Source organism: Phyllopteryx taeniolatus, chromosome 3 (genome assembly GCF_024500385.1).
Source record: "Phyllopteryx taeniolatus isolate TA_2022b chromosome 3, UOR_Ptae_1.2, whole genome shotgun sequence".
NCBI classification, from domain to species: Eukaryota; Metazoa; Chordata; class Actinopteri; order Syngnathiformes; family Syngnathidae; genus Phyllopteryx; species Phyllopteryx taeniolatus.
Genome location: NC_084504.1, coordinates 22889788 through 22911892, shown reverse-complemented (window position 1 = coordinate 22911892; position 22105 = coordinate 22889788). Strand labels below are relative to the sequence as shown.

Here is a 22105-nt window from a genome sequence, read left to right as displayed (position 1 = left end):
TGACTCCCATTTAACACGAGTTTGAATGTGATTGGTTAATTCTGAACACAGCCACATCTCCAGATATGAGTGTGTAAACACTTTTGCCACGACATCTCAGTTGTTAATTTTTACTTACCATCTTAAAAATGTTAATTTTTTCCCCAATTGCATTGTACAGGTAGTACATCACATTAATGGTCCATAAGTTTTGAAATTTGTTCAATTAGTTATCACTCTCTCATTCCGTTACACAGTAGCACAAAAACAATAGGTGTACTTTTCCGAGAATATATTGCATAGGTGTCAACTTTAGGCTCAGGGACCAAATCCGACCCGCCACATTATTTTGTGTGTCCTGCTAAAGCAAATCATGTGCATCTACTGCATGTTTCTTGCTAAAAATCTGTGCCAAAATTGCCAATTGACTTCATTTTTAATAACGCAAACACATTATTGTTTCCAAACCCTTTATGAAAAAACATTTGAATCTATTTTCCATGGCTACGGATTTAAAAGAAACTACAGGATTACTAAAAAGCAACTGGCATTAAAATTGGTAATAAAATCCATATTCCCATTACAAATTTATTGACACAGATGATACATATTCTTCATTACATGGGGAAATTAAAATTAAATCGCCATATATTTCATAGCATGCTGCAACCTTAGCTGAATAGTCAAGTGACCAGCCATCTGGAAAATAAAAAATGAGAATGAAAAATCCCCATTAATATTGTCTCTGTAAGACTTTTTTTTTCATAACATCAGTGATCCCAAAAAATTCTAGAAGCATTTTCTAACTTTTTCAAAACTTTTCATCCACTCTTTACTTATCTATCAATTTGTTGTGAAAATTAAATATGATGAAAAAATTACACATACACGTTACAATATATTGATTTAACTGGTCCTATTTTTTTTTTTTTTAGAAAATAAAGGCATAATATTATGAGAACAAAGTTGTATTTTTGAAATTCATTTGAAGTAAACTTTGAATTCATTATCATATTACATTATGCTTGTAAAATTACATCTTTTTTCCCCCCGACAAAATACATAATTTTTCTTATAAAGAGGAAGTCTTTTTTCTTTAATAATACGACTTTATTCTCATAACTCTACAACTTTTCTTCTTGAAAACAAAATATTTTTAAAAAGGTAACATTTATAGACTTTTTCCTACTTAAAAAAAAATAATTCCTACGGCATTTAGGAATACACGTTAGAATAAGGTGTGTGTGTGGGGGGGGTTAATATATTCTCGCTTCTGATTGGCCCCAGCACAGTAAGCCCCTCCCCTTTGCGGAAGCGGAACTTACCGTGAAAGTTCACCCTGCTTGGAAAAGAACCCAAGTGACAAGCGGTCCAGCTCGTGAAGACGAGAAATAACAGAACAACAGCGATGTCTTTGACATTTGATGGAAGAGTTGTGCTCGTCACCGGTGCCGGGGGAGGTAAAATGACCTTGGAAACATTACTTTTCCGGATATTCCCTCGGCTATCACTAATGCTAACTCTGTGCACTCAATTGTACCTACACAGTGGTGAGCTTCGGAATGCTAACCATCTGGTCAGGATGATTATGTTAGTAATATTAATCACGGGATGGTTATGACAACAAATGCATTATTGTCTAAGCATTTCTTTGTACCTTGTACCAGCGGTTTGTTGTCGCATATTGCTGCAAAGAGTCCATGTGCTTACAAGTAAACGATCCCATATAACTAAAACAGCACTGGAATTAATTGAAGGCCAATTTGTAGAAATTATACTGAGCCGGTTGTTCGATAAATCCATCAAAAGACAAGACATTTGCTTCCAGTCGACCACAGGGTTCAAAGTACAGTCAAGCCGAGCGTGTGAAAGGGCACTTGCAGCAACACTAACACAAACAGACAATGTGGGTGTTCATTTAGTTCAAAATAACATAATTAAAACTCGTGTTTCTTTCTGTGCGCAGGTCTTGGGAAGGAATATGCACTGGCCTTTGCTGAAAGAGGAGCATCTGTTGTAGGTAAATATGGACTCTGACCTCTTCCCCTTTAATTCACATGGTTTTTTAAAAGGAATGCTATTGTGTAAATCTGTAAAAACAATATGTACAGTATATGGTACTAAGGAGTATTGGGGCCACACTGAATATCAAATAAGAAAACTAATAGAATACAGTTTTAGAGTCCCGGGACTAAGGTCACCATATTATAAGCCCCCCCAAAAAATGTTAAAAGAAAAAGTTTAATATTGCAAGATTAAGTTACAATATAACAGGAAAACACTTCTCTAGAACTAAGAGAGTTTTTCTGTTAGTACTTAACTGGATACACAGCATGTACTATTCACAGGGGGGACAAAAACTGTACGAGAATAAAGTCATGATATTGAAAGATAAAGTTGTAGTCAAATGAATTCTTTTTTTTTTTTTTTTTTTTTTTTTTGCTATTTTAAATGAAGTCTTAATACACAGGGAAATTGTCATTTTATGAAGTTGTAATATTACAGGGGGAAAGACCCTAGAGAATAAAATGGAATTAATATGATACAAATGTAATTAAATTTAAATAGTTATGAAACACTATGAATGTCTGTTTACAAAATGTTATGAGAATGAAGTTTTAATATTAGTAGAAAAAATATGTTTATGAGATGTAGATTTCTCTCGTCATTTTACAAAAATTGTGTTAATATTGCCATGGAAAACCATGACATTTTGTGGTAATACAGTCCTAATGTTAGGGGAAGAAAACTAATCGTAAGAATAAAGTGGTAATATAACAACAACTTCTGTAATTTTAGCAGCAAAAAAAGGTCCTCGTGTTACACGAAGAAAGTAATAATATAAAGAAGTGACTTTCAAGAAAATACAGCAATAGTCTCCATATTACAAAAAAACAGTGTTTCAAGAAAAAGTGTGCTATTGCAAGAATAAAGTTACACTACAACAAGAAAAAACATTTGTAAGAATAAGTTGACCTTATCTAGAACTAGGAATGTTTCCTTTCAATGCTTAACTAGCCAGACAGCATGTAATATGATTCGGGGACGATTCTCATATTATTATGAGGAAAAAAAAAAAAAAAAAAAAGTCATTTTATGAGAATTAAGTTGTAATATTACAGTGACAAAGCAGAATGATTTTTCTTTTATTACAAAAAAAACCCCAATACAAATTTGCATAAGAATAGTATAATGAAGAAAGCTTTTACAAGAATAAAGTTGGAATACTATCTTTAGAAAATGTTATTTTACAAGAATACAGTTTGAATATTATGATAAAAATGTTTTAAAGAATCATATTTTAATATTGCCTACAAAAGAAAACATACAAGCTTTATAAAAATAAGCCTAATATTACGGTGGGGGGAATCAGAATTTTTGAGAATGAAGTTGTAATTATTTTGTCAGAGTAATTTTACAAGAAGAAAAAAGACAAGTTATGATATCACAAGAAAAAAAAGTTACTTTACAGGTAGAATATTACAGAAATAATGAATTTTTATAAGGATAAAGTTCGAGTATTAGAAGTGAATAAGAAAACAAAAGCAAAACAACAACTTGTCATTGTATGAGAATCAAGTCATGGTATTATAGGAAATAAAAAACAATTTTAAAAGAATAAAGTTGGTATATACGATAATGTAGTTTTACAAAAATACATGTAGAATATTAAAACAACAAAATATTTGAATTTTAGGAGAAAAAAATGTAGTAGTATAGGAGGAAAAAATAAAGTGGGAACCAGAAAATTTTGAAGAATGAAGCTATAAAATTCATGTAATATTGCAAGTTTATTATCGTGATTTTTTTTTTTTTTCAAAATAACTTATTCTATTCATTTCAGCGTAGCCCTAATACTCCTTGGATAGATATAAACAGTGAATAGAAAGTCGACACGCCCCTGTTCAAATCGTTTTTGTGATATAAAAAAATGAGCCCAAGATAATTCATTTAAAAAACTTTACCCTCCATTAATGTGAACTATAACTTGTACAACCAATTGGGGAAAAAAAAATATTTTCGAGAGGGACAGTAAACCAATTGGGAAAAAATATTGTCGACGGGGACAGTAAAAATTAACGGAGGTAATGTGGATGTACAAGTGTGCATGCCGTCCTATAACTGGGGATGTAAAGTGCCGTGAAAAAATATTGGCCCCCCTTCTCAAATTCTTATTTTTTTTGCAGTTTCCCCACTTTAATTTTTAAGATCATCAGACAAAAAAAAAAGCTAAGTGAACTTAATATTATGTTTTTAAATGGTGATTACATTTATTAGGAGGGAAAAAAAACTATTCAGTTACCTGGACCTGTGTGACAAATGTAATTACCCCCCTTGTTAAATCATGAATTAATTGTGGCTAATCACAATTTTTGGTTAATTTTCACTGATCACACCCAAGCCTGTTTATCTCCAGGCCTGTTCAATGAAGAAATCACTTAAACAATCTGTCGTGACAAAATCAAATCAGACAAAAGCTGTAAAAAAGCAGCAACAAAATGACACTAACCAAAGAAATTCCAGAACAGTCGAGAAATAAAGTAATTGACATCTCTTGAGTCTGGAAAGGGTTATAAAAGCCATTTCTAAAGCTTTAAAATTCCAGTGAACCTTAGGGAGAGCCATGATCCCAACATGGAACAGTGGTGAACCTTCCAGGAGTAGCTGGCCTACAATGATTACCCCAAGAGAACAGCAATGACAACTTTTAAAGAACTGCAGACCTCCCTTGCCTCAGTTAAGGTCAGTGTTCATGACACAACAATAAGGAAGAAACTGGGGAAAAATGACATCCATGTCAAAGTTCCAAGGCGAAAACAACTGCTGACCAAAAGGAACATAAAGGCTTGTCTTACCTTTGCAAAAAAATACATCTGAATGACTCCCAGGACTTTGGGGAAAATATTATATGGACTGATGAGATGAAAGTTGAGCTTTTTGGAGGGTGTGTGTCTCATTACATCTGGTGTAAATGAAGCACAGCATTTCAGAAAAGAACATCATACCAACAGTCAAATATGGTGGTGGTAGTGTGATGGTCTTGGGCTGCTTGGCTCCTTCAGGACCTGGACAACTTTCTGTGATTGATGGAACCATGAATTCTGCTCTTTAACAGAAAATCCTGAAGAAGAATGTTCAGCCATCAGTTTGCGACCTCAAGCTGAAGCACACTTGGGTTAACAATCCAAAACACACCAGCAACTCAACTTCTGAATGGCTTCAAAAAACAAAATGAGGCGTTTGGAGGGGCCTAGTCAAAGTCCAGACTTGAATCCGATTGTATTGCAGTGGCATGACCTTAAAAAGGCAGTTCATGCTGGAAAACCCTGGTGAAGTCAAACAATTCTACAAGGAAGAGTGGGCCAAAATATCTCCAGAGATGGGAACGATTCATTGCCAGTTGAGAAAATGCTTGATTTCAGTTGTTGCTGCTGAGAATGGTTATTAGATTTAGGGGGCCAATACTTTTCCATGGCACTTTAGCCGTGTTCAGAATTAACTCATCTCATTCAAACTCATGCTGAATGGGAGTCAGCACACACTTGCCACTATATAGAGTGCCTCTTATTAACCCTAAATACTGTAAAGTTCAGCTGTCGTTGGAGATTTTGAATGATTGCTTCATCTTTGTTATGTCATTTTTTTATATCACAAAAATCTGGTATTTGAACAGGTGTGTGTCGAGTTTTTATATCCACAATAAGCTTTACAGCTCAGATATTTTCTTTTCCTAGTGTGTCATCAGCCTGGTGTATTTTCTAGTATTTACCTATATACTGTAGCTTGGAATGATTTCTTGCTGAGTGTGAATTAACATCATTTTGCACGGTTCACAGCTAAACTCGACTTAAGCGGTGCTGGATCACGCCACTCTGCTTATGCTGTATGTCCAAGTGGCGCACTTGTGATCTTATGGAGCATCTTCAGCTTTAAGAGGATCATTGGTAGCACATTCTAGTGCGCTGTATTGATTGACACAGTGATTTAGACGCAAGCGGTGGCCATAAACATGTTAAATAACAGCTACTATCTACAACGAACTTGTCCTTGAACTGTGTGACGAGGCTTAGCGAAACGCTCCTAATCACCAGCAAAGAACTGCACTCATCGCCCATTTATTGCTAATCTTTTTCTCCTCTTGCTACATTCCAGTGAATGACCTTGGGGCAGACAGTAAAGGGGGTGGAAAGAGTTCTGCGGCTGCCGATAAGGTTGTGGACGAGATAAAAGCCAAGGGAGGAAAAGCAGTGGCCAACTATGGTGAGAAGTTTTTGGACCAGCCTTCAACCTCTAGCAGAAGACTAGACAATGCTGTCTTCTGTCACGTGTCACTATCTCTCCTTGTTTGACCTGATGATACCCCATTTGTATCCTCCACTTTAAAATGTTTGTTTAATCCATTCCAGAGTCAAATTTTCCCCATCATAAAACTTGTAATTACAGGCAACATTAACATTCCAAGAGTAACGAATGCGAGTGAGCTGTTGCGCAGTGTGGGATTCGACGACTAGTTTTCATGACGACCACCGGCTTTGCTTCAATTTAAAAAAAAATAAAAAATAAAAATGTAATGGTTGGTGAACACCGTCACAGATTAAAATAAAAAACGCACCAGTCTCGCACAAAAAAAATTGTTTTCCCGAGTGGCCACCAATTCGTACCAATACAGAATATAAAGTATATTGTTTTTTACAACAATACTCAACTATATTTATGATTTCATATGTACCTGTGGCTATAGAGCTAAGCCTGGAGAGTCTCTCTTGCCAAAATGCACGGTTGCAGTCGGCCAACAGCCTTTTAGAATACCCACAAATATCATCGTCTTTGTGGCCCTCTTCTTCCTTGACAATCCCACCATGTTTTTGTGGTTCAGTGAAAATTTTACAGTACAGTGTATTGTATGTGGAGCCCCAAAACCCGATTAAGGGTCATGGACTGTGTCTGTAAATGTACGGTGCTCAATCGCTTGGTGTGCGGCGAAGAGTCGCTGTAATTAACATTAATATGTAACTGTATTTTTTTGTGATGGCCCACTTCAGTCGCGTTCTCCCATGTTGCTCGTTGTGCATCAGGCCCAACATTTTAATATTAGTAACTGTAAAAAAAAAAAACTATTGTAAAAAGAGTCAGTCACTTCATTAGGGTGTCGGGTGTTCCGGAGCCTATTCCTATCGCAGTCTTCTTTTTACACTTGTACAGTGGTTAGGTATTGTTAAAATGTTACATAAAACATTGGCTGTACGGTTAATATAGGTTTTATGTTGGTGACAGTAAAACCCTGGAACAGATTATCTCCTATGGGGAAAAAGATGGATTTGTATGAACAAAATAGAGTTTGCCCAGGATTCTACACTGCATATTGAGAGTTGGTGGTTGTGCTTTAAGAAATAATTGAAATCTATTATTTCCAAGAAAACCAATTGAATTGATGCATTGGACTTGGATTCTTCTTGTTTGTTGTGTATTCTTTTCATGAGCATATTATTGTAACGGTCAGTTTTAATAGAAAGTCACTTAGCTGTTTTTAAAGCTCCACTCTCCACCCCCCTATATCGGCTCGGCCTTGCACGCTCAGACTCCGTGGAAGACGGAGAGAAGCTCGTTCAAGCGGCGCTGGATGCGTTTGGAAGAATAGGTGAGTGCTAATCAATGCGCCAGAAGCGGCAGGAGAACAGGTGGTGATCAATAACATTAATCACGGCTCGCCTACTTTTTTTGGGCGAGTCTGTTCCAGAGCTGTGCTTCGTTCAGTACGGGCTCACTCACAGCTAGTGGGATAGAGCCGTTGTTAATGATGTTGTTTACAACTATGACAGCCCTCGCTTTTGTACCTACAAAATCTCATATCTAATATCTTGTTTTTCAGATATTGTCGTAAACAATGCCGGGTAAGCCATTTCATTGTGGAAAAACAACTCTTCCATCACTGTCACCGTTTACAACCCTTTTCTTTTTGGAAGGATCCTTCGTGACCGCTCATTTATCAGGACAAGCGATTTGGATTGGGGTAAGGTCATGAAATGAATTATTACAGGGGGTACTCGGTTTACAACGGTCCTTTTCATATTGTTCCCCCGCTATAAAGGCGGTTCATCGCCCGCACCCCTGCTATATTGTGTTTTTTTTTTTTGTAAAAATCTTTTTGGATGGTTTTTGCTAGGACCTGACCAATATGAATTTTTGATACGATACTAATTCCGGTATTTGGCAGAGATAAATTCCAATAACCGATTAACAGGCCCCGTCTCTTAAAGGAACATATCTAACACACAGACACTATAATACATAGTGTTTTCAATACATTTTATGCTTGCGGTTCTTTTTGCGTTTAAATGTTTTTACATTGTGTTTAAAATGTGTGTGTGGGGGTCGGGGGGGGCTCTTAATTGTAGATTCTACCAGTGAAACGGTGGTTCACTGTACCAGGTTTAAATGTACAGCATGCAATAAACTAGAACACTGAATGTTGTCATGCATTACAAGAAGGCATGCTCAGTTTGTCTGTACTTAGTTTTTAAAATTAAATGTATTATAGTTATGGCTTGGAACTGTTTTTCATACAAATATTTATGGTAATTACGAATTTACTACTGCGTTAGCATAGGTTAGTGACTACCACATGTTCCAACTTGCGTTGGGTTACATCACCAGCGTTGGAATGGAACTCCATCATACACCAGTGACCCCTGTAAATCAGTCATGAAAAAAAAAAAATCAATACAATTATTTGAGATATATTTAACAGTTTAATTAATTAATGGCCAATTTAACAAATAATGTTACATTGTAATAAAGTCATGCACGTTGGAATTATTTAATTGAATTTGTATTATATTAAGACAATCTCATATTGTTTTCAGACCTCATTCACAGAGTTCACCTGCGAGGCTCCTTTTTGGTGACCCGCGCCGCCTGGAATCACATGAAAAAACAAAAGTTTGGCAGGTAAGTCATGCTCGCATGTATTATTGCACAACCCTTCTCCTTACAGAATGCTTCAGTGTAAAGACAGACTCTACAGCCTCAGGTAGTAATACATAAATCAGTCGCTTGATGCTCCTGAATATGGTGAGCTCAGTTGGCTTCACGGTGTTACGAGAAAAGAGAATCTGCATAAAAGGCTCAGACAGCACATTAGATATGGATATGCAAATGAAGTCAGGGGAAAAAGAAACGCGTTAATTTGACTACGCGGCTCTTAAGATTGACCTGGATAATTTGAATAGTCCTTAGACTGAATCAGTGCTGATTCGTGTAAAAAAAAAAAAAAAAAAAGAATAAATAAAGGGGTCTTGAACAATAATTGTAAATTTACCAGTTACCAATACCAGTTAAAGGATTTTTTCATTAAGGTTTGACCTCGGCTCCCTCGTCCATCTTGTCACACATCATTTCCAAATGTCCCCCACCATTGACTCCCATGTGATGGCTGCCATTATGCATTAACGCCACCTAGGATCATCATGACGGCTTCAGCCGCGGGCATCTACGGCAACTTCGGCCAAGCCAACTACAGCGCAGCCAAGCTGGGCCTGCTGGGCCTGTCCAACACGCTGGCAATCGAGGGACGCAAATACAACATCCACTGCAACACCATCGCTCCCGTTGCCGGCTCACGCCTCACCGAGACCGTCATGCCTCCAGGTAAGCAAACATATGACATAAAGGTAGGGGTACTTCAAGGTTATGGCAGTTGAATGACTTGGATTTCAACTGATCATTCCCCCCAAAATGTCCAAATGTTGCAACAAGAATCAATGATTGAAACGAAAACAGTGGGAAAACGTTTGTGCTCAAGTGTCACATTTGATTTTTAAATAGGCACGTGGGCTAGGTAATTTTATTTTTTTGAAATGTATGATAAATTCCTTATTTCAATATTAAAACCATTTTCATTTTTCATTGTATTTCTAATGAATCATAATTAACTAATTAACAAATGACATGTACAAATGTTAAATGTATATCCATCCATCCATTTTCAACACCGCTTATCCTGGTTAGCGTCGCGGGGCGCTGGAGTCTATCCCAGCTGAGTTCGGGCGAAAGGCGGACTGCACCCTGAAGTGGTCGACAGTCAGTCACAGGGCACATGTTAAATGTAATATTTATTGTCAAAACATTTTCAAACACCGAGAAGTCCCTGTTATAGCCAAAGTTTGACTGCTGCAAGGCTACCTCGTTCTTTTTCCATTTCTTATGGGGGAAATTAATTAGAAATTTAATTTGAGCTGGCTGGGCTGGTCCGTTAATATCAAATGGTGATCCATGGTCACCATGGTAACAAGAGAGATATTACTTCTTATTGCACGCCAGCATACCTATAAAATGAATTCTTTTCAGGCACAAATATTGCATGTTGATGGGAATCTGCTTTTAAAATTAACAACTTCACAGTCTTATACTCTCCTTGTGATTTGTTGGCCAGTCGGTGTTTGCAATCACACGGTATAGTCACGTGGCTCTCCGTATGCATGGCTTTAGCGCCAAAAGCAAGAGCTATATCGTTTTTTATAAAGTCCTCTCAGGGCAAAACTTAATTCATGGAGCCATTTATCAATTTTCTAGAGAGCCTTTCCTCATTAGGGTCATAGCTGAGCTGGAGGTGATCTCAGCTGCCTTTGGGGCGAGAGGTGAGGTACACCCTGTTCTGGTTGCCAGCCAATCGCATGGCACATACAGTTTACACCAACAACCATTCACACTCATCTTCACACCTTTGGACAATTTGCAGTCGCCAATAAATCAGACATGCACATTTTTGAATGTGGGAGGAAGCTGGGGTACCCAGAGAAAACCCACATGTAAACTCCACACAAGCGGTCCCGAGCCAAGATTCAAACCCAGAACCACGCGACTGTGAGGCAGACGTGCTAACCGCTATTCTTCTGTGCTGCAGGCAATACTGAAATAATGGAAAATATGCACGATCAAACAAAAGTTTATTATGGGCATTTGTGGGTTAAATGTTTTTGGGCTTTCCAGAACAGTTCCTTTGAGGTTTTATTTGCTTTTAGGATTGCATGGTGGGCCACATCAAATACTCTACTGGGGTGGTAAATGGCGCACAGACATTAGGTTCTCCTGGCCTAAAATCTCCCTTTGTTTTTAATGAACATGTGGACCTATTACACTACTATTTTGTAATGTTAGTCATGATGGTGGTACTTGGAGAGCTTTTTTTATAGATGGTATTTGTTGTGTTTGAGAAGAACCACTGCTATAGACCATAAAAATGACTGAAGAAGTGGTCCCCTAGAACATTTTTAATGTAGTTTTCAGATGTAGTCATGCACAATGATGATGTCGTTAGACAACTAGCTGCTATTTCTGTGCACCTGTCTGCCCTAAAATATGTTGTTAGCGTTGCATTGAAGTGATCCTTGCAGATACGCCTTAAAACAAGGCTGTGGTTTGTTTTATTTAGATCTGGTGGCGGCACTGAAGCCAGAGTACGTCGCTCCCATGGTGCTGTGGCTCTGTCATGAACAATGCCAAGAAAACGGAGGACTCTTCGAGGTATCACACCCACTGATATTGAAAGATGGCACAAACCTGTTCTAACATTTCTAAGATGATTCATTCGCTTGCAGGTCGGCGCTGGCTGGATTGGCAAATGTGAGTCTTTTTGTTTTTAGCCCTGTCTGTATGCATCTGATATTAATTAGCCTCGAGCGCCACCGCCAGAATTGTACATTTGCGCTTGCCGGCATTTAAAAACAACCTCTCAATGTGCGTGTGTATGTGCGTGCAGTGCGCTGGGAGCGAACTAAGGGCGGCATCACTAGACAGAGGAACCAGCCCATGACTCCCGAAGCTGTCAGGGACCAGTGGGACAAAGTTTGTGATTTTACAGACGCAACCAAGCCCACTACAGTACAAGGTCAGTGATTCTCTGGCACAAGCGACAGACACTGCAAGGTTAGAAGTTCAACGCTTGCAGGAATAAACAAAGGGGAGAAAGTGCCACTCCACTGCTTCAATTCTGAAACGGTACACTGACTGTAAAAGACACTTTTCCTTTCGGTATGAGTCTTCTGTATAAGCAGCAACGACAGGGAATAGGGGGACAAAGTCTACCCTGGAAATTGTCCACTTTCAGAGGAGTAGTTTCAGACCCTTAAGAGGCAACTGTGTGTCAGGAACAGTGATGCAGTTGAACAACAGATTCACTTCTTATTGTTAATGACTTGGGGATAAAGGCAGACAGCAATTGGCAGGCAATCACAATCCACTTTTACATTGCCTGTGAAAGCAAGCATTTTGCAGCTCCCCTACATTGCCGTTCCTTTTAAACAGCACTGATGCGATAAATTCAACCTGCATCATTTTCTGCCCTGGGAAAAGTAGTATCAGGATTCTTGCTGTTTGTAAGGAAATGCCAGAAATCCAGGACAGGAACGTTCGTATATCAAATCAATATTCCCCATTGAAATTCCATGAGTCTGTTCCAGCCCCCCAAAATAAGAAATAAGAAAGAAACTGGTTTATAAAGTGTAATTACTCTGTTAGGACAGGCTGGGAGGTATTTTCGCTATTTTCATCAGGGCGTGGTCCCTAACCCTCGTGAATAGCAAGGGTTCACTGTTCAAACCTAAAAATTGTCCTAATATTAACTAGAAAGAGCCACAATGCTCATTGTTCATTTTACCTCACAGAACCAAAGCAACCGTGCCGCAATTTCAATTGATTATTGATGGTGCAGGTCATGTGTAATCCCCTTTATTTTTTAATTTTTTATTTTTTGTGTGACTTGTATCTATAGTCCCATATTTTTTTTTAGCCGAAGCAAGCATTCATCTCCAAATCTATAATGGACATTTGTTATTTCTTTAGTGTAAAATCGAAACAGAGACCATTTGGTCCCAGCTCATCTGTATTCCTCCTGAGTTTGCCTCCAGTAAAGTGAGGCAATCTGTGGTTAGAGGTGAAGAAAAGCAAGTAAAGGTGAGGAGTGTTTAGAGTGAGTCACACATGATTATTGTTGTAATTATAATTCCGCGTGACTTCTCTCCGCCTCCTCCATCCCTCTCAGTCATGCACCGGCAACGAGGGCGGCGCCGTTTGCGTTGAAGCGCACGGGGGTGGTGGCCCCAACGGGAGCTAGCCGGTCTCATTAGCATGGCTTTGTGCTGCCTCCTCACTTGTAGTTTATTATTCCCGAACCTTGTTGCTATAACTACCTGCCAATAGACGACAGCCCTCCTTTAACTCTCTATTTGAGATTTTTATCAGTCCCGGAGCCGTTTCCTTTGTTCTGTTCCCTAGTAGCTTTGAAATGCTTCATTTTATCGATGAATCAATGCACGGAGAGGAAAAATGGCACGCATACCTTAAATTGATAAAATGTTGGTGTTAGATTTATCTTACCCAACATTATAATAGACACAAAAGGAATGAAGACGCTGGTTTCTTTTTCTCATGACGAGGGCGTATGGGAGATTGTTCCGATCACAGTCTCTCAACACGCTCTAAACAATCCCCCCCCCCCTCGCTCCTGTATTTATTTGAAATAGGAGGGATTTACAAATCATAATGTTCTAAGCAATAAGAAACAACACAAAATATTTGATAATAAGAGGGTTTTCCCCAGACATAGTATTCTAAGTAATAAGACACAACACATAATACTGGACCAACCCCTGTCACGACCCGACCACATCCGATCACGTCCTTGGTCCAGGCGCCCTTCCATCGGATGATGCTGAGTCTTCTTTTTGAAGGCGAGACATCTAAAATTGTCCATAATACTAATGCAAGCTAAGCAAATAAATGATAACTTCTATAATATAGTTAACATTTCCCTCCTGTTTATCATGTATTTGCACAAATTCTCATATCATCTTACAGTCGCTTCATTTCGATTTTTAACTGTCGAATCATTTTTATGAAACAAATACATTTACACTCAGAGTAAACTTGTCATATATGAATGTTGTAGTTTAAACATTTACGTCTAACTCAGAGAATGTGTTTACTCCCGTTAGACACATTTGATTATAATAATCCTTAGTTTTATTTGATCTCTTTAATCTGTAGAAGGCCTTTTAATGAAAAAGAATGTCTAGTGTTATGACCCACCGTCAGATTTGAAACAGGCTTTATTGGGTTAAAAAACCTGGGCAGGTCTATGGAATAGTGGTGACCTTTCTTATCCCACTTCTGACACCAATTTTTCATGGAAATCTAAGGAGTAATGACCCGGCCCACCTTTTATTCATGATCTATTGGCTTAAACAGGATGTGAAGACTCACGGAATTCAATGTTAAAACTGTGCATAATGCTACAGTATCTTGTTTTTGATCCAGTACAGTTCAGTTGTACTTAACTTTTAGGTACAATATAGTTACATGTAACCTAGCTGTTTATTTCCAAACATTTATTTAGATAAGAGTTTTTATTGAACTTGTGTGCAATATGTTTTAGTTGAATCATTATTAGGGTACAGTTTTTTTTATTTTTGTATATTTAAGCGTAGCGTTATTGTTCAAACTGCGCATAATGTTACGGTAGCCAACTAATACATTTTATTGTGGGCCGCTTATGGCTTACCTGTGAGGTGGATGGATTATTTTGGCAAAGGAAAACCACTTACTAACAGATTTGTCAACAGTATTTGATAGAAAAAGGCCTTAGGAAAAAGTTTTAGCTCTGAGTTAAGATCATGAAAAATGGGAGCAAAAAAAAAAGGTTAGTGTTTTATATTTTGTTCAGTGTATTTTGATGGGTTTTTTTTTTGTTGACTGGTTACAGCTGACAGTAACCGTTTGTTGTCTCAAAGAGACGCTACAATACAACAAATCTCATACATACTCTCGACCGTATTTTGCCAGGAAAATAAAAAATGCGGTGGGCCACTGTGCTACTAACCGAGATTAGAATCGTAACCTACTGGATCTTCGTCTACAGCACGTGGGCCATGTCTTATCATGACTACCATCTCGCTTCTGATGCCATGTGTAGCACAATGAGACACAGTAGTTGCCTTAACCAGGATTTCTCTCTCTTTGCAGAATCTCTTCAGTCCATTGTGAGCGTACTGTCCAAGGTGGAGTCGGGGCAGAACGTTGACGCCGGCCCAACTTCTGCTCCTGCTGCATCCTCCACCTCTGGCATCAACCCTGTGAGTAGACGCATACAACGTTAATATAACAACATTAACAACTTTACTCTTCAGAGTAGTACAAACTTTGCAGCACAGTAAAATGATCCATTTCAAAACGAACAGACATTTTTTCTCATTTCTAACTTTGATAGTTGTTCCAGTCATAATGCCAATTTGATTGTATAGATAAGTGAAGCGTGTAATGTGTGTGTGGCCAAGCACATTAATGATTCATTACTGGGGTCTAATAGTTAACGCTGGGCAGAAAGGCAGCGTGTCCCCGATGTCTGCACTCCAGGGCGGTCTTAATTAAAAACGGGGCCGTCAGTGCTTTGGAGGGGTCGTCATGCGGCTGCTGGTCACTATTGTGCAGAGCGGGAGCAATCACATCCGTTGGCCTGAATAAAAAGCCAAGACGACGGCTATTAATGAGCATAATGAAGAAGCGGTTGGCTGTGAGGGGTTCACAGGAAGTTTGATTTGTTATTTAGTTTAGTTAAACAGAGCCTTTAAAGGTGCCAAAGGCAGGGGAACAAATACATCACACTGAACTGCAACTAGCTTGTAAGCGGCTCCTCTCTTTGTGTTAGACTGCAGCAGTCGGACAAAAACTTCCCCCGACAACGTTCGGCTTCTCGCACACACAGTGCATCCTGTACGCGCTCGGTGTGGGCATGTCCACCAAGGACCCCGACCACCTCAGGTGTGTGATTAGTACCACTAAGATGACATGTTCAACTAAACAATGCATTTCCATATTGTTTCTCTAGGTTCCTGTACGAAGGCCATCCAGACTTTGGTTGCCTCCCCACCTTCGGGGTCATTCCCTCCCAGGCGGCCATGATGGAGGGCGGCCTGAGCTCGTTGCCTGGACTCAAAATCGATTTGACACAGGTTAGGAAAATGCAGCGTACCACTAGTGGTATGCCGAAGACTCACTAGATTAAATGTTCAAACTGCATAATTTTTATACTTTTAAGTACAGTACATTTGCAGGTAATTTTTCAGAACTGTTTGTTTTCCAATATTGATTTGAAATTGTCTTTTTCAGTAATACTTAAGTATATTTATAATTTCCTATATACTGTAGCGAGAAAACAAAGCGTGGCGAGTCTCTGTTAGCGAAATGCACGGGTGCTGTCAGTGAATGGGGCGATCGATCATTGCCAACATTAACCTCTCAAAACATCCACTTGCTTTCATATTATTGCCCGTTTCTTCTTTTTGTGGCCCTCCGCTTCTTCCTTGACAATCGTTCAATAACAAATACAGTCCACTGTATGTGGAGGCTAAAAGCCCAATACAGGGTCGCAGTTTTTGGATTGCAGCGCATCATTAGATGCGTGGTGTGTGGTATAGAGTCGCCAACTTTAATCTGATTCTCCATTGAGGTATTAAATGACTTTTTTCAGCATGTTTGCGTTGTTGTTGACATAGCTCTACTCTACTTTGTCCACTGTTTAATGTCGTGGATGTACTGTATGTCGTGTCAGGTGTTACATGGCGAGCAGTACCTAGAGCTCTACAAATCTCTTCCCACCTCTGGTATGTAACACTCATCATGGAGCCTAAATTCCCAATAAATGTCCAGAAGTCAAATCTTTATTATTATTTTTGTTTTAAAGGACAACTGACCTCGGAGGCCACCATCGCAGACATTTTGGACAAAGGCTCCGGGGCTGTTATCCTCCTTGATGGTGAAAGAGTCCTCACGGTTTTTCATCCTCCCGACTGTACAGCTGTTAAAAGTCTTTCCCTTCCTCTCTCAGTGAACACGTACGGCGGCGACGAGCTGCTCTGCTTCAACCAGTTTTCTGTGTTTGTGGTTGGCGCCGGAGGGTTCGGAGGAAAAAGAACATCGGAGAAAGCCAAAGTGTGTTATACTCAAGTGTTTTTATGACAACACAGTACGACATTAGGAATATTAATGCCGCTTCCTGCTGTGTACGATTACCCTGCAGCCTCTTGTGCCGCCACCTCAGCGAGCTCCAGACGTAGTGCTGGTTGATTCTACCACTAACGACCAGGTGAAGCGACTGCAAATCAAATGTGAAGATAATCAGCAAAGGGATTCCCAGGCCTCGTTATTGTAGATGTCTCCTATATTATGATTTATGGCTCTCATCTCCTTCCTGCGTGGTCCCAGGCAGCCTTGTACCGTCTGAGTGGTGACTGGAACCCCCTCCACATTGATCCCAGCTTCGCTGCCATGGGAGGTAGGACTTGAAATACTTTCATTTGTAAAGACATGTTCAATCTTGCATCTGAGGTGTTTTAAAGAGCCATATTGTAATTATTTTTGAATACAATTTCAAACAGTTCCAGTTCCTAACATGTCTATGACAGAAAATACCCCAAACATCAGGAATTATATTGCACTTTACACATCCTGTTCCTTGTCTTGTTGAAATTAGCTAGTTGGTAACAGCTAATGCTACATTAATCTGTGCATCCGACAATATGCAGTGCAGCTCTACTTACCTTTTGGCTTTGACATGGCTGGAGGGGTGAGGGGAGGTGAGTGGGCATTTCTGCATGATAGTGACTGGATGAAAGTGTTTCAGACTAGAGTGAGAACCAAGTAGACTTGCCCCCGAAACCCCCAATTACTTCAGTTATCTGTATTGACAGTAACAAATGACTAGCGAATCGCAATCGAATCGTTACTCTTTGTACAATTCTGTAATAATAGTCCAACAAATGAACAATCCAATCTGTTTATTTGAAAACTATCTATTGACCAAGTAAGAGTACGCTGGCGCGTTTTTAGCAGAAACGTTTTTTTCTTTTTAGTTTAAAATAGCTGACTCTAACCAGGATCCCTCGACGTACCTTGGCCAAAGGTAGAATCCCGGGTCTGTTTTGAGGTTGTGGGTTCCATAATTCCTTGCGGACCGGATTTGCAGCTAGCCTGCTGGCTACATAGCCACGCTGTGTTTGGTCGCCCCCTCCAGCGATGGCTCATTTTCGGCTTCCGTTCTGGCCGTGTTAACCGTGCACCTCATTGGAGCTAAGCTAAAGGAACCCTCCTTCGGAGGAGAGCTGGTGTATTTATTCATTTATTTGAAAAGAAATGTTATGGCTTTTGATTCGAATGCAAATTTCTGATTCAGGATTTGTTTGTTCAAGCGCATTCACGAGTCAATTCGAATCACCACTGATTCGATCGTAGCGCTCACAAGCCCTTCAAAAGTCAATTGTCTATAATGTGTCCCCTTGAAAATGTTTGTTCAGGCTTCCAGGCACCCATCCTGCACGGCTTGTGCTCGTTTGGCTTTGCGGCGAGACACGTCCTCAAGCAATTTGCCGGCAATGACCCCGGCAGATTTAAGGCCATCAAGGTTTGTATAATTGACAAACTCAAAATGCTGTTGGTGGGAAATACAGAGTAACTCACGGCAGTAAAAAAAAAAAATTATTCGCTAACTACAACAGTAGTATGATCTAACCATGGATAGCACAAAAGTCTTTATACAAAATGTAGTACAGGAAGTCCTCAATGACGGAATTTGGCACAACACGCCGTAGTCTATCAGTAACCTACAGTAACACCATAGTGATTGCTTTATATTATACTTTTTGTTTTTCATACAGTCAAATGAAAAACAGTGCGTACGGCAGTGAATGTGCATGAGTACGTCTAGTTTATTGTGCACTATTCGTAACAACATGTCATACAGTATCTTGGGGCCGTCATAAACTGAGGACCCCCTTGTAGTATTTTTCCCCCCCATATATTTAACTTGTAACCTTTTGATGTGGGCCGTGTCCAATTATCTCAGAATATGCAGTGGGCCACAAATGCCCCCCAGCCTGGACTTTGGACACCATTTTAGAGTAATCAACAAACCTAAATGCATGCGTTTACAATGTGGGAGAAAACTGGAGTACCCGATACACAATTTTCTCTGTAATCCATCAAGAAAGTACTCCCCTACCTTCTGTGCCCCTCCCGCCCCCTGCAGGTCCGCTTTGTGAAGCCAGTGATGCCGGGTCAGTCTCTGCAGACGGAGATGTGGAAGGAAGGCAGCAGAGTTCACATTCGGTGTAAAGTCAGTATGGATCATTCCAAGCAAAACACTTGTAATGTCAGTCGGCACCTTACCTGCTCTTTGGTCTCTTCCAGGTAAAGGAGACTGGAGCCGTGGTGCTATCAGGCGCTTACGTTGATTTACACGAAACGGCCGAGACATCTCAATGTCTTCCACAGGTGTGTATGTGTGGACCTCACCTTTTTGAAAAGGAGGTCACAACTTTAAAGGTTTTCTTCGGGCGGTATAGGCGGAGGGAGACCTTCAGAGCGAGCTGGTGTTTGCAGAGATCGGCCGCCGCATCCAAGAGTCGGGCGGCGAGCTGGTCAAGAAGGTCAACGCCGTCTTCGGCTGGGAGATCACAAAAGACGGCAAGAATGTGGCTGAGTGGAGTGAGTGAACGCAAGCGCGCGGTTGGTCACGATTCACCGCTCGAAACACACCAGGTTTCAAAACGGGACTTCTTCGTTCGCCAGCCATCGATCTGAAGAACGGGAGCGGCGCGCTGCATCGCGGCGCCTACGGCGGGAAGACGGACGTGACTTTCACGGCATCAGATGACGATTTCATGGAGGTGGTGCAAGGCAAACTCAACCCTCAGAAGGTAGGGATATGCGGAATAAAGTGCTACCTTGACTTTACAGCTCCCCAACGTATGAGTATTTGCTTTGATTTTTTTGCTTTGTGTTGTGAGCAAAAACTGAACTTAAAGGTCACCGAGCTTCAGAGTGGAGTGGAAAAAAAAATAAACGGGGCAATTACTGTAAGGTGAAATTTCTGTTTATGAAGAAAATATTTGGACAAACGTTGCTTAGGCTCATGAACCACGCTTCCTAACATCCACGCAGAGCGTTCAGTTCCGCTTTCTCCTACACAGCACATAGTAAACCGAAGCGTTCAAACATTATAGCAAGTTTGGGTTCAAACCATCATGTAATCAACCCGTAGTTCTGCTTGTGATCACAGCGCGAGGGCGCTTGTGATGTTAATTTCAGTCGACAGCAGAGGGCAATATTTCCCAACATGGCTGCCCCCAGGGATCGATTCAAATATCTATTGAATTCTTACTCCATGAATGCAATATTAATCATTATATAGTGTTTAGAGTACTGGTGGCACATACAACATATCCGTGCTCAAAAATAGTTTTGCATTATACTTCCCATTTTAAGTCTAAAGTGTGTCAATGGCTTACAAAAAAATATATAATTCTGCCACAATTGCCCTAATTAACATTGGTAATAACTAAAATAATTAAAAGAAAATTCTCTGTAAATGTTTCATATACACCAGTATCTTTATCCAAAATTATATATCTTGGTTATACTTGAATTTTCAGTTTTACAAAAGTAAAACAAAGGCAAGCTTTTTTTTTTTTTTTTTTTAAATGTCAAATTATTTAATCTCAATTTGATAATGTAACCTAAGTTGTACTGGTTAAATGTTATGCTTGATTCAAGTTTGACTTCTGAGTGAGCAGACTCAAATTTGGGTATAAAAAGGGAATTCAGTTTAAGTTAGTCATTCCTCTTTCAAAATGGTAACATGGACAGCTCGTCGGAATTGAATCTGCTTCAAAGCACTTGATTGATTGATGCTGGAGGGTCTGTAAGCACTGTATACATATTTCACAAAATAAAACATTTTAAATCTGTACTTGCATTCTACAAAGGCAAATTTGAAATTTCTAGTTCGTACGGTGAGAGGAGAAAACTAGAAAATAGCATCAAGTGAGATGGCAATACATTTTTTTTAAAAAGCGCAGCTTTTGTTGCCACTGGTACACAAATTAGGGATGCAACCTAGATATGTCATCAGCCTGCTACGCATTGTCTTGAAAAATCTAATAAGCAGCATTCAGAGCGTCATGTTTAGCTTTGAAACACCAAAGCCAACCTTAAAAGAGCAGTGCTTTAAGTAGCGCTAGGCTTTCTCCCAGAAATAATGAAAGTCGTTTTCCCCGAGAGTCCTTGACGTACATGAGTGAAAGTAACCAATTTGTAAAGACTTCTTCCTTTCATCACGTCACATAAAAAGCCAGTCGGGGGAGCTCTTTCAAGACCAAAGCACTCGCAGGTAATCAATGGTCATCATTTGATATCTCTGCGGCATTTCTTCTGTTACTGACGAGCGCTGAATTAATAGGCTGGTCGTGATGCTATGGATTGATCCAGCGTGTTTTGAGGATAGCTGGTGGATTATTGCAAAGGACAGCCTTGATCACAAGTTCAGCTGCCTCTTTAAAACGTTTTTGCCCAAATATTGTGATATTGGGGGGATGAAATGTTTCGTTTTCTCCGCTATATAGGCCTTCTTCTCAGGGAAGCTCAAGATTCGAGGGAACGTCATGCTAGGCCAGAAGCTGGAGGTCATCCTGAAGCATCATGCCAGGCTGTGAGCGCCTCCCACAACAGCCAACCCACTCACTGGAAGGGGGTGTTTCATTTATCTAGCTAATAAAATCCATACACAGCCCGCACGAGCATTTGTTTTAACCAGCCATGAAATTCTAAATCCAAAAGTTCAATGCAACTATTATAAAAATGCTCATGTAATAATATGTTCATAAATTAATATAGTCCTCTGAGGACTTTATAAAAAGGTTTCCCACCCCTGATGTAAACTTAATAGTTGCCTGGATAGGATAAGCCTGTTAGCATCTTCACAGGACATCCATCACAATTAATTCAGAAAATGAGTGTAATTGAACTAGTTACTCACCTTGAACGGATCCATCCCGTTGTCATTTTCTGACCTTGATGTGCCAATAAAATCTTACTTATTGATCTCCAAGCTCACTTCAATCATGTTTTTCTTCCTCTGGAATCACACTTAACACTGGCAGAAATGAATTCGTGGAAGTGATCCTGACAGCCATTTAATGAATTGTACAGAAATGTTTCTCTTCTAATCAATGCAAATATGTGGAAATTTAATATAATTTTTTGCTCTCCTAATAAAATAAAAACTTGGAATCTCATCCTG

At 39.6% G+C, this 22105-nt stretch overlaps 1 protein-coding gene and 1 long non-coding RNA gene across 2 annotated transcripts; one reads left to right on the top strand and one right to left on the bottom strand.

The window, feature by feature from the left end:
* The first annotated feature begins 1281 nt into the window (after nt 1-1281).
* Nucleotides 1282-22100, top strand: hsd17b4 (hydroxysteroid (17-beta) dehydrogenase 4). The gene is made up of 25 exons (XM_061767689.1): nt 1282-1439; nt 1946-1999; nt 6133-6240; nt 7559-7618; nt 7850-7871; nt 7944-7990; nt 8844-8928; nt 9440-9627; nt 11411-11502; nt 11577-11601; nt 11738-11866; nt 14998-15107; nt 15680-15792; nt 15860-15983; nt 16583-16634; nt 16715-16786; nt 16859-16962; nt 17051-17116; nt 17236-17305; nt 18324-18430; nt 19055-19141; nt 19216-19299; nt 19371-19512; nt 19597-19724; nt 21429-22100. The coding sequence occupies exons 1-25, from the start codon at nt 1388-1390 to the stop codon at nt 21516-21518; spliced, it is 2211 nt and encodes a 736-aa protein (XP_061623673.1). The 5' UTR covers nt 1282-1387; the 3' UTR covers nt 21519-22100.
* LOC133475196 (uncharacterized) lies at nt 14967-17237 on the bottom strand. Its single transcript, XR_009787741.1, has 3 exons — nt 17044-17237; nt 16725-16903; nt 14967-15105 (listed from the first exon to the last, which is right to left on the bottom strand). It is a non-coding gene; the product is annotated as an uncharacterized LOC133475196 (long non-coding RNA).
* Nucleotides 22101-22105: the final 5 nt, after the last annotated feature.

Bases quoted from the DNA above. Each gene is read 5' to 3' on its own strand.
- hsd17b4 (XM_061767689.1), top strand. From the start codon at position 1,388: ATGTCTTTGACATTTGATGGAAGAGTTGTGCTCGTCACCGGTGCCGGG. The intron at 11,867-14,997 runs GTCAGTGATTCT...CTCTCTTTGCAG, and splicing joins CAAGCCCACTACAGTACAAG to AATCTCTTCAGTCCATTGTG. The intron at 19,142-19,215 runs GTCAGTATGGAT...GGTCTCTTCCAG, and splicing joins GAGTTCACATTCGGTGTAAA to GTAAAGGAGACTGGAGCCGT.